Genomic DNA, 13,067 nt, shown 5'->3' with positions numbered 1-13,067 from the left:
ATATATCCACTGATGAAAATCTCTTTGGACTTCACTAGTGAAAATATAACTTCACTGAAAAATACATATTCGCTATAATATTTTTACATTGCATGTAAATAAATAACGTTAAGTATGTAAATGTATATTACTACACATGTAAAAGTTGAAATCATATAATTTTACTGACACAATAAATAATAAATTATATTTTTACTGGTAAAAAAATATATCTACCAGTAAAAATGTATTCCGGTATGATTTCACAGAAATGATATATTTTAAAATATATTTTCCGGATAGATTCAATACAGTTTTTATATATTTTCTTTGAGGGATAACCCGAGAATTTTTGGTTTAGAATCAGGGACAGGGAGGGGGGCAAAAGTTGGATAGTCAGTGGTCTTTTTTTAATATTTTGCTTTCATTAAGATTCATGGTATTTCATCAAGCGATATGAATTTTAGACTGCACCTCCCCATAAGATGATGAAATGGATAGCTCTCGAACTGACTGTGTTAACGCAAATATGGTATAGGTCACTTTGTAAATAAAAGTAAAACAGAAGGAATACTAAAAGTTTTGACAAAGAAATTAACAATTTGATTATTATCAAAATAGATTTAGTTTTATTTTTCAGTTCAGTTCAGACAGTTCAAAAAAACTTTTCAAATAGATAGGCAGAACTTTGGCTTCAATTACTTCAAACACAAGCATCAGTATTTCATAATTCAATAAAAAGAATGAAAAATAATACAATTTGTTGAAATTTCAGAAGAAATGAATGATTTCATTTTTAAATTTAAAGAAAGAATCGACTCTACATTTCTACCACTATTTTAATCAATTCACATTCGCGCGCGTGAATCGTTTATAGGTTATGTATGACTCAACAGGCGGCTCCGAGAGATTCCACACATAATTACTTGCCAACACATCAAATTAAAAAACATTTAGGTCTAAAAGACAAATCTATAAAATGAGGTAGCGACAGTAATGGATGATTTTTTATAAGAAACAAGAAGATAATTATTAAATTTATTGTAGCTGTACGATTGACCAACTTTTTATTTCACTAATAATACTTTTTACAGAAAGCTAAACGATACATTAGATTTGTATCAAGTATATGTTAAGAGATTAAATTTTTGTCTTGTTTTTTTATAAACATGAATATTTTTGTTGATTTGTTGATTGTTTTTTATTAAACTTCCATAACATATTTTGAAAAACGTTGTTATAATAAAATACATTTTTTTTCAACATATTTATTCATACTAAAAAAATTACGCTATACACTAGCGATCTACAAATATATTACAAATCAAGCATAAATGCAAGCCTTATACATCTACGTGTATAATATATCCAAATACATACTATATTAAATATCAAAAATATGTAAATTTTTACAAAATCATCACTGATGTTCACAATACACAACTTCTAATAATCTCAAATCAAAATCCTCAAAGGCTCAGTCATCCAATGACTCCTGTACTTTTTTCCATTTCGCGACTAACTTTGAAACATTTTTATTTTTCATGCTGTTCGGAGTCTTCACCTAAAATAATGAAAAATAATAGTGTCTTACAACAACAAAAATATAAAAAATTAAATAAATACCTTAATTTTTTTCTTTTTCTCCTTTTCTTTATCTTTCACGACTGCACTTGCATCTGGCAATTTCGAAGTTGGAATTGTTTGTTTTGGTTTATCTGTCTGAATCACAGGTTTTTCAACATTTGTACTATCTGAAGGAGGCACTGGTTCTTCTAACGCAGCTATATCAGAATAGAACGAATCCAATTCGGCACATAGAATATCTTTTGATTCAATATTCTATATTAAAAATATTTTTATTATTATTAATTTCCCATATCAAAAACATTCTTATTACAATATATTTATTCATACTCACGTCATTTAATTTTAAATGATTAGAATTTAAGGAAGAATGAGAGATTTGTGCTTGAAGATTGCCGTCAATTGGCAACGGAGAGTTGTATGAGATCTCCACTCCCGGCGGTAGAGGCTCAGCATCATCACTGTCATACAAAAAATACATTTAGTATAAAAAACAATTAGGCTCTTATATGTCATCAAATAGGAACCAAACTAAATATACTACGAACTCTTAAGAAATAATATAATTTTTATGTTTGAGACTGTAAGTTTTATATATTATAAAATACCTGCGGAACTGCGGCGGCGGAGTCGTCGATATATCCATGTCTGTCGGCTCGTCAGGGGGTGGCGACGGTGGTTTAACGGCTGGCGGAGTAGGCGGCGGCGGAGGGACTTCCGGCTCCGGAAATTCCCACTGCCATTGACCAGTTTCGGCATGTTCGTACACATAGCATCCGGCGGCACTAAATAAAAACAAAAAACCAATGAGACAACCTTCTCAGACAGGTTCGATTCAATCGTCGATACATAAACATTAAAAGAAGGCGTCGAAAACCTCAAAATATAAAATCAAATATTAAAATGCACGCCAGTCTGCTGTTCTTCGAAACGACGACGGCTCAGCGAATCTGGAGCAAAGATCAAAGTGTACACATCAAAATAGTTAGGGCAAGTTATGGTATGATAATAATGACGTCACTCACCGAGTCAAAAGACAGATGACAAACCTAATTGTAGCGCTGAGACGATCATCTCGAGTCGACGTAGATCGGCGATTATCTTCCATCTGATGATTTTCTTTTATACTTTTGTAAGCTAAAGATTTCTATGTGTTTGTGTGTGTGTATTTACAAAATATATTCTAATTACTAGTACAGCTGTATTTTTAACGAATATAAATCTTGATTTGGGTTATTAAAGAAAAAGGTTCAACTTGAACATTAGTATATTTCAGTATAACTTATATAAACATACAATCAAATATCAGGCAAAAAAAACGACCTTCAAAAATATCACAGCTTTTTATATCACAATTTTAATAAACAATTAGCTCTTTATATCACAATTTTAATAGACAGCATAAATTAGGAGCGTCAAAAAGATCTTGACGCACCTAATATATTAACAGCAATAGCCCATCATCTTTTGCATTAACTAAATACAAAAAGTAGTTATGAATAGTTGCACATCGTTATGAGTCCATTTTAGTGCTTGTGGTGAATCCGAAGTTCGATTTCAAGCACATTGAACCAAAAAGCCCAGGTGGCATTGCACAGGTTTCGAAAAATGAAGCGAATCATTGCAGTAGTACCTGTGAAAACGGCAGATCCAAGGATCGGGCGCAGCACTGGCCTCGAGACGACCCAAGGTGGAGTTGGCAGTGTGCAGCCACTCATGCATGTGCTTACTTTGCAGCGCCCCTGAAGACATAGCACCCCACAAAGTCTGTATAAAAAACACAAATTATTTATTAATTTATCAACATCAAAGAGTTAAGGAACGTGTAGAGGTACTACATAATTGCTCAGTAAAACAAAACACAAGAAAAATCACATTTTGAAACACCAAAGAATTTAAAGAGATACTAGACCACTATTAGCGTTAATTACCATAACAAAAAGTTTTTAAGTGCACTAATTAATTTAAGATCATTGACACAAGCCTAGAAACAATAATAATTGTAAAATGAATAGTACAGTATCTTTCTGTCGACAAGTGACCACAATGGTTTCACTTATAAAAGGCACCCGGAAGACAAACATCTGGAAGGCAGTATTTAACAGTACAACCATAAATCTAAATAAGCCTTTTCTCTGAATTTTTTGAAGCTTATTTAAGGAAAAGTACAAGACTTGAAATTTTCACATATTCGCATTTGACTCAGATTCACGCTCAAAAAAAGCGACTCAGACAAAAAACTTTGAGAATTCTTTTTTACTTTCAACATATTCTCTTTATAATGGATAATCACAAAATCTAATTAATTTTAAACATAAGCTCATGACTAGACATTTGAACATGAGAAAAAGATATGTGATACAAAGTCAAAATTAGATATGTCATAAATACAAAAATCATGTGTGTCAAAAGTATATGGGAGAGTCAATCGATTACCTTAAAAGTACGATAAAAATTTGAAATACCGCTCTATTGTCTCATAAATTAGCAGCATTGTTTAGTTTGAAGATTGTTCAACAGATAAATCACAAATACAAAACATACATACAATACAAAGATATAGTAAAAGTCACGCAAAAGTGCCGATTGTGTTAGTGTGCGTCACCGAGTGATCGAAAAATGTTTACATTTTTTTCATTAATTAATTTTGTGTTTGTTTTTTTAGCATTATTATTTATTTTTATTAATCTAGTTATTAGTTTGTAACCGTATCAATTAAAGCAAATTTTTACTTGAAAATTGAAAAAGTTCTTAATTTCTAGATGTTTGTGTTTTTTTAGTACATATTTTATAATTTATTACCAATTTAATTAATCACATTTATCTGTATAATATACAGTACCACATGCTTAACTATTTCTCATATATATTTATTCTTTTAAACGACTAATAAGAGTCTTAAATAATTTCATTACTTGTTTTGGTGAGAGAGTTAATTAAAAGTCATAGTAGATTATCAACTAAAATTTATATATTAATAAAAAAAACACAATACAACAAAATAAAAATAAACATTCAACAAATAATTTTAATAATTAAAAACAATAAATAATTCGTCAGAAGAATATTCTAAACTATCTGAATCTTCCTTCACTCTAAATACTAGATTTATATCATCTCTAATTTTATCCATGGCAATGTCGTTTATTCTGTGAGTATTCTCAGCCTCTATGATATTTCAATTTGTCCATTCGCTGGCAGCATTCTACTATTAAATTTTTCCACTATTAATTTTTAACGGTTTCCAATGTCATCTCGATATTTTTAGAGCCCACGTATCCTTTAATCGAAGATCTTATTTTTTCTATTGGGTTAAGATCAGGGTGATAAGGTGGCAGCCTCAACATACTGTGGCTGAATTCATGTAAAATGGCAGTTGCAAATTCCTTGAATTTGGACTTGTGAATAGATACCAATTTATATAATTCGACCTTTAGCATATATTGAGAAAAGGGTATGCCTTTACTAAATAGCCATTCCATTATTTCAGCCTTTTTAGAATTTTATGTTGGAGATGAGTTTAACTGTATATTATGATATGATGCATTATTACCACCGATCTGAGCTCTAGATTCGGAATTAACATTTCCGTCAACCATTTTTTATAATTATCAAAATTCATATGGTTATGATAATCCCGTCTTTATGTGCAATTTGTAAATTAAAAGAGTATTCTGTACAAATCGTGCATAACCACCAGCGTGTATGAATCTAGAGCCTTTCAATTCAGGCTTCCGAATACCGTTACTCGACGAATCGCTACAAGCCATAGATAAAATGTGTGTTGAGTGAACATGTTTCATTAGCATATATAATTGGCCTTCTTTGTTCTTTATATCTGGCAACTTCTCTTAAAAAATATTCTTTTCAATACTATTTCACTTTTTTCTTTTAAAAATAAATAATTATTGCGTGTTTTTGCCCACTTAAACCCTAGATCTTTAACGATTATTCTACTCAATCTCTTCTCCGATCCTATAAACGATATCAATTCCTTTACTATCGGATAAATTTTTTTAATCGTCAGCAATTGTTTATTTGTTGAATGAAAAATGTGGATGCACCTTCTAACCACCGATTTGTCAGTCATCCACAATAAATTTTATTGGAGAACCTAAGGCCACATGTGTTCCGTTATTTTTAAATTCCCAAACAATTTCTTGTATCTTTCTGACCGACAACTTTGTCACTTCGGCTACCTGGTCCATAATAGGTACAACCTAAAAATACACATATTGTTTAATTCACAAATATTTTGACTAAAGTATTATTATAAAAATAATTACTGAATCGTTGATTTCGTACATCTTTTTTAAATATGTATATATAATTAAAACAATTTTTTTGTATGTCCCGATAATGGTCTTCCTGTTCCTAATTTACTATACTCCGACATCTAGTTAATTGGTGAACACCGTGTATTTCACAAACTAAACAGACGACCGTTCTCCGCCTTACCAAAACAACTACTGACCCCATTTATCCCTGATGGTGTCATGTTAACCAATTCTGTGTTAACGCCGACCAATCATTTACTAATTCTTTTACAGGAACCAATAAGTTGACAGATTCACTTATACAATCGCAATCGGAATTTTTGCGTGTCTAGCACTCTACAACAATAACTTAAAATGGCCACTGCATTTGCAACACGCACCAAAGCAAAGCAGCACTCGTCATTCATTTTTTAGATATTGAAAGAGTACTCGTTGAAATTTACAGGTGAATAAAACTGCGCAATTTTGCACAAAAAAATATATGCTGAATCTTTTAGGGTAAATGATGGGTAATTTCAGAGCACTACGCGTTCAGGTGGAATACTATCAACAGTAGGCAAAAATTGGTATTAACGTTTGGATCAAAAATAATGGCTCCTACAATACAATATAAATATAATTATTTTGAAATAATGTTTGATGGATAGATACTGAAAAATACAATGTAAGACGATTTTCAAGGCAAAGTAGGCATAGGCCAACCTCTTAATTCGTTATCCACAAAAAAGATGGGACAAAGAATAAGATAATCCATTGAAAGCTAATAATATACAAGTCAATGATATGAAGCAGACTGGATACTAAACGCCTGAGAGAAAAGTTTAATCTGGGAGAGGCTTGTTTGTTGATGTACCCAAAAAGGCTTTAACTGAAATAGATAATTTTGTACAAGCAGACAGTTAGCATGTCCCTATCTACCCATAGCGTTCAAAATAATGGTAGATACGGACATCTGATTTAATATATATTAAACACATAATTTTCAGGTCGATAGCATGCAAGGTTGTTACATAATAGCTGACGATTTTTAAATTTTTCTAATATGATTACTTTAGATACTTATATACATATGTTAAAAAAATCTTGAATAGTTTTCTATATTTTGAAATAATGTTTAATTTGAGTTTATTATAATAAAATAGAGTAGAATTTTAATGAGCAATATATAAAATAAAATGCGCATTTATTGCAATTTAATGTAATAAAGGAATTGTTGACCATAATAACTTTTTCATTTAACCGTTGGTCAGAACAGTGAACACCCCATGAATAACTCTCTGCAATGAATTTATTTAAAATGAGGATTATATATATTGGCTTCATATATTTTTTTATCTATTACGAATTTTAGCATCTATTTACCATTTATCGCAAAATGTTAAAAACATGCATCTCTAACAATTAACCATTCACGCATAAACTAGCTGATTACATTTAACTCTTATACAGAAAATTTTATTAGTCATTAAAAACAATCAACTTTTAATATTAATATTATTATTGCGTTCCAAAGAAAGGCTCTCTACCAATTTCCTTACATAATTTTCCTGTAAAGCAATTAGCTCGACAGAAACACAAAACATATTGCATACCACAGATGCAAATCCAGAGGGTAATGGTAGAACACTCATCTATTTTTTTAATTCACATATATTTTAATACACCTTAAATAAAATTAATGTTCATTTATTATTATTGTAATGCGTAAACAATTATTTTTATGAAACAAAATATTTATTTAAATCTCTTAAAATAATTCCCTGTTAAAATAACACCCTTAAAAAGGTTTTAGGGCATAAATAGTTTTAATAAGTGCACCAATAAATGGTACTTCACAAAATAGGTACCTCTGTGGAGAGGAATGGCACAGGACGCACTGTCATATAGGGTTTTACCGTGTTTTTTATATGCTGGCAAGTGATTTCTGACGTTCATAGAATTTTTATAATAAATAGTTTAATTTTGTTCCACAAAAAATTACCGGACTCGCAGATTAAATGAAATAATGAGGTTCTTTATATACATACCAAAATTTAAATGTCAAAATACAAAAATAATTACATTACCTGTAATTCTATAAAAAGTTGCTGTACAGGGGGCACCGGCGGTAAGCTCTGTACAAGAAACTTGAGCTTTGCCTCTATCAACTTTTTCTTCTCGTCCATGTCGTCATTATTATCGTCACCCTCTTTCTCGTCTTTATCTTCCTTAGATCCATCGGCCGGATTCAAAACATCGCCTTTTTGGAACAATATAGCTTCACCTTTCTTGAAATTCAAATAGTTCAATCGACTCTCATCTCCTTCAGGAGATTCTTCGTTCATTTTAAATCCCAGACCTTTTCTCTCGCCCGCGCTCTCTTCACTATTTGAATATTTCGTAGAGAAAGTAATCGCTTGAAGAGCATCTTCAGATTTAATATGTTTTTTATTAGAAAATATATCCAAAGCTATGCGTCTCTTCCTCTTAAAAGCACTATTCTCAATACCGTCTTCGTTCGGCACAACTTCATATTTATTAATCATACTCTTTTCAACCACCGAATTGTCTGCATTATCAACTTGCTTTTCTACAGCTCCGTTTTCCGAAGACTCTTGAATTGGAAAGAGCGGTTTGAATGTATGATCTATCTTTGATTCAGAAGAATCCTCAGTTATCATTATCGATTTATTAGTGACTGAACCATCTTGCGAATGATTCGTTTCATTAGAGAGAGCATCTGATACCACCGGTTGATCGATCGGTTGTTCCATCTCAATTTGCGCTATGAGATCGTCGACGTCCATATCCAAAGCATTTGATTTTTTCATCGGTAAAGGCGAGTCTGCACCACCTGGACTTCCAATGGGCGAATGAGTTCTCGAGTTCATGATTGGACTATTCGCCGTGGATCCATTTAGATATTTAATTTCGTTAGGGTCTAGTTTGCCTAATTTTTTCAATAGATTAGCTTGTGTTGACATCAGTTTTTCTAAATTTTCAGTCTCTAATGGCGTAGAACTTTTATCTGGATTGCTGACGGTTTCTGAGTTGTTCAGATTGCTCTTATCGTCGTTGATAGAAACCTTGAAAATTAGAAATAAATAAATTAAAAAAGAATCAATCAAATAATATTCATAAATTAACGTTTATATAAAAAAAAACAATCAGTGTCCAACGAATCTCAATCAAAACGAGAGACTCTAGTTTGTACGATATCATCATTTACGATCTCAGATTGAAAACTTATGCCTTCAGTTCAAACACAATTGTGTTTAATCAGGGTGCATTTTCTTCATCATCGATCCTTAAAATCATAAGTTCATTTTAACAAAAATGTACCGTTTCATCCTTAGATACTTCATTGGTACTCTGCGTCAGGCTCTTGCTATCCGCATTTAATATAATTGGATCTTTAATCAGTTCACAGTTGATTATGGGATCTTCAATTTTTTCTTGAAACGCAGGAAACAATGTAGATTTTGGCGGCTCTATGGCATCAGTTTTTAAAAATTTTTTAGGCAACTCTGGCCCATAAGGCATAGTAGTATCTGGTTTTACAACTTTCTTTTTAACATCTAAGGGTTTAATCTCTTTCGGTTTTTTCAGTATACCGTGTAGTTCAGATTTTGGCTTATTACTTTCTTCGGTATTATCGTCTCCTGAGGCAGAATCTGAATTATAGTAGGATGTGATGAGTTCAATTTTTCTGAAAATGAATCAATAATTAATTACATTATACATAATACGAAAAATTATTATCCAAAATAAACTTACTCATCTTCATCACTCGAATTAGATTTTTTAGAACGCTTAACTTGATTTGTTGATGAATTAATAACTTTAGGCATGTTTGCAATGATAGGTTTTGGTTTATTTTTATCCGAATTTGGTCTCATCGGTTGTATTGGTGCTGTAGTTGAATTAGTTGAACCTAAACAATTGGATGAAAATTGAATATGATAATTATTAATCATCAGTTATTTTAATTTAAATTTGTAAAAGACTATATTGTACCAGTTCCACATAAACACCAAATAAAATACATCAGAAATGTGCTAATGTATCATTCTCAGAAGAGCAATTAACCCTTTGAGCTAATTTCCGTACATGTACGGTGGTCGATCTTTCACTGTTTTGAGGTACCCCAGATAGTTATATATTTACATATATAACTAAAGAAATAATAAATAAAAAACATTATATTTCTATAATATTTTTTTTTAATTTGATTTAATGTAAATGATTACTATAGAAAATAATACTAATAAATTAAAGAGTACAAAATAAATTAACAAAACAAAAACTCTTAAAAAAGCATTAAGCGCCTCCGAATTGACATAAAAAAAACCACAAAAGCCGAATAATATGTAAAAAAGAAACATGTAAAATAAATTAAACATATAATCACTGTTTTTTTTTTCTACAATTTACTATAAATGCATATAAATAATAATAAATAAATAAGAACAGAAATATTTATGAAGAAATACATAAAATTATCTCACTCCCAGGCGTATACTAACAAATTAACAAATGTATATAAATTTAGTCACTATTCAAGGGGTTAAGTATATCACTTTACTAAACTCTTTACAAAATGTAATTTTAAAACACTCCTGATTGGCTAATACCTTATAGCTCAAGCATACTATACTTAAGATTTCTAAATAAAAGCTTCATCATTAACTTTGACAAACAGATTGGCTCGGAGTTCAACTCAAGTCCACCCTTACCAGCTGAGAGAACAGTCATACCCGCTTTTGAACTAGCTATATTTATGCAATTTATGTCACCAAGATGACACAGAAATCTAGATCCGGTGTACAGCATTAAGCGTTGTCCAGCAAATAAAGTTTAACAAACAGCACAAAAGCATAATTACCTTGATACTGATTTACTGAATTAGCCATATAACTAGGCGGCGCCTCCCAAGAAACTTCATTCGTAATTTGATTCCAATAATACGGACATCCCGTAGCTTGATCCATGCAAACTGACCATACTGAAAACATGTTTTTTTTTATAACATCTTATAAATAAGCAAATTTGAGAAGAATTGTTCCCAAAAATTATAAGAATGACCTTTTTTGAGCTCTCGCAGAAATTTTTCTTCCTTGAACAAAAATTTCCACAATGGCCTTTTTATTTTTAGGGTCCTCCTTTGATATTTTTAAAATCTGGTCACCTTATAATATACACTTACTGGAATTATTTACATATGAGTGTGTTTTATTAGATAATTTCTCGTCTCCGCTTTCATCACTGCTATCTCCGGAGCCATAACTACCGACGAGACCAGCGAGAGCTGCACTTCCAATGTTTCTTCTATCACCCATTTCACATCGACACTTCTGAAGACAAATACGCAATTAGCGATGGGTCAATAAATATTCATAATAAAATTTTGTCGCATGTACAAAAATGGCGACGCACAACTTTTCAGGTTATGAAAATACTTAAAATTTCAACACAGCATTATTTAAATGCTTACCGTAGCTTGTAAACAGGTGCGCGTACTTATTTTTAATAAAAAATCGTGATTATTAATAGCAATTGATCCTGCAAGCTATCGACATTGCAAAAGTGTCAGACTTTCAGTGTTGCCAGAGCTAATATCGTGTCTGTAAAACGAATTAACTATATCAGGGATGGCAAACCTTTTTCCGAACTAGGTCAAATTTGATTTTTTTTTATTAAATCCATGAGGCGGGTCACATAGGTTGAGTAATTAAAACAATAATAAATAAAGGCTTACAAGTTGTATTAACGCAATGAACTCTTTATAAATAAAATATAGAAAGGAAGAATAAATCATTTAATGGGAAATCTGTTGTTGTTATCATACTAAAATATCATACCTAAAAATTCAAGCGGGTTCGATAATATCACACGCGGGGTACGGTGAAATCGTCACTGTTCCTGCCCATAATCTGCGCCATTGGAGTCAAGGCGTTAAAAATATGTATAATAATTAGAAGTAGAAGAATATAATACTTGATAATAATATAATTTATGTAACAAAACATATATAAACAAAACAAATTCGTATATTTGTATGATAAGTTCAATTTTTATACAAATAAATTAATAATTAATTGCATCATACATAATAAACAAAATTAATATCTAAAATAAACTGACTCATCTTTATCACTAGAATTTGATTTTAACAAATTTAAATATTCACGGTTAAAATGAATAGCATTCCTGTGTATATTTATATATAATTAAAAAATGTGAAAATTATCTCTAATTATGAAAATATCTTTTAATGTATTTTCATGTCAACTATTTGTAATGTCTCGTAGAATAAACATTAAACCGGATAAAGCCCATTCAACATTAACTTGTTTTGCTGGAGCTCATAAAACCACCATTGCAATTTTGTATTAATGATAATATGTATTTTTATTTTTTTTCCAAAATTCTAAAATACATTTTTTTTCTGTCTTATTTTTTAGACGGCTGAATTTATTTAATATGAATTCAATGCCACGTCATTGTCAATTCTTTACTTTTAAAAAAATTTTTTAAATAGCTTACCTTTTCTGAAAATTGTAATTTGTAACAAATATTTTTTTATTGTTACACAGCTTGCACTTTTTGTGACGTCGAAAGTAAAATTTGATAATGCGGATCCAAATAAACTGCTCCTAATATACTATACTACTACTCCCTAATAACAATATGTCCCTATTAGATAATTCATTATATAAAATATCTGCAAAGATGTTTTATTCGTAATTTTATTTTGCATCGGATCTAAATACAAAAAAAGTTAATTGTTAACTTGAACGTTGTTTATCTTAGGGATTGTAATGTCAACAATTAAATTAAATTTTACCCATTAATATTCAGCAAAATAATAATTTAAACTACTTTCCGTCAAGTCTTTGTGTTTTAGTCAAGTTTTTAACATATTATATGTGCTATATCATCTAGTGAGACAATTTAAAATTGCTATTTTAATATTAACATCTTTTAATTTTCAACGTAAAAAATGGAACATGTACCAAACCGAAATAAATCGATTTGTTTTGTTCAGTTTCGGTCCAAGGCCCTGATTTTAACTAATTTATAAATTTTACAAATACCTTGGCTGTCCGAAGTGATAGCAAATGGGTATGTATATATAAGTGTTTGTTTCCTATAAACATAAAAGAGGAGTAAGTTGTTTGTAACCCCAAGGCTTACAATTCGAGTCGCGCCGCTATACATCGCGGATGCTTCTATAAAAGAGGA

General features: G+C 30.6%; 1 protein-coding gene across 3 annotated transcripts; it reads right to left on the bottom strand.

The window, feature by feature from the left end:
• Nucleotides 1-1,231: 1,231 nt before the first annotated feature.
• LOC148235063 (uncharacterized) lies at nucleotides 1,232-11,424 on the bottom strand. 3 transcript variants are annotated; one of them, XM_088185329.1, is made up of 11 exons: nucleotides 11,317-11,424; nucleotides 11,029-11,176; nucleotides 10,708-10,827; nucleotides 9,600-9,756; nucleotides 9,165-9,531; nucleotides 7,910-8,908; nucleotides 3,200-3,333; nucleotides 2,175-2,351; nucleotides 1,901-2,027; nucleotides 1,606-1,821; nucleotides 1,232-1,543 (listed from the first exon to the last, which is right to left on the bottom strand). In XM_088185329.1, the coding sequence occupies exons 2-11, from the start codon at nucleotides 11,159-11,161 to the stop codon at nucleotides 1,457-1,459; spliced, it is 2,517 nt and encodes an 838-aa protein (XP_088041455.1). In that variant the 5' UTR covers nucleotides 11,162-11,176; nucleotides 11,317-11,424; the 3' UTR covers nucleotides 1,232-1,456. The 3 variants fall into 3 exon arrangements, 2 of the variants coding, with proteins under 2 accessions (XP_088041455.1, XP_088041456.1); XM_088185330.1 differs by having other exon boundaries at nucleotides 11,029-11,173; XR_015809484.1 differs by lacking the exons at nucleotides 1,232-1,543; nucleotides 1,606-1,821; nucleotides 1,901-2,027; nucleotides 2,175-2,351; nucleotides 3,200-3,333 and adding an exon at nucleotides 4,212-4,964 and having other exon boundaries at nucleotides 5,058-8,908.
• Between the last annotated feature and the right edge of the window lie 1,643 nt (nucleotides 11,425-13,067).

This window comes from Plectrocnemia conspersa, unplaced genomic scaffold, assembly GCF_051122295.1.
Source record: "Plectrocnemia conspersa isolate PC_06_02 unplaced genomic scaffold, ASM5112229v1 ptg000005l, whole genome shotgun sequence".
Classification (NCBI taxonomy): domain Eukaryota; kingdom Metazoa; phylum Arthropoda; class Insecta; order Trichoptera; family Polycentropodidae; genus Plectrocnemia; species Plectrocnemia conspersa.
This window is presented reverse-complemented; position numbering and strand designations above follow the sequence as displayed.

Bases quoted from the DNA above. Each gene is read 5' to 3' on its own strand.
- LOC148235063 (XM_088185329.1), bottom strand. From the start codon at position 11,161: ATGGGTGATAGAAGAAACATTGGAAGTGCAGCTCTCGCTGGTCTCGTC. The intron at 8,909-9,164 runs GTACATTTTTGT...CTAATTTTCAAG, and splicing joins AAGTATCTAAGGATGAAACG to GTTTCTATCAACGACGATAA. The intron at 1,822-1,900 runs GTGAGTATGAAT...TTTTTAATATAG, and splicing joins ATCATTTAAAATTAAATGAC to AATATTGAATCAAAAGATAT.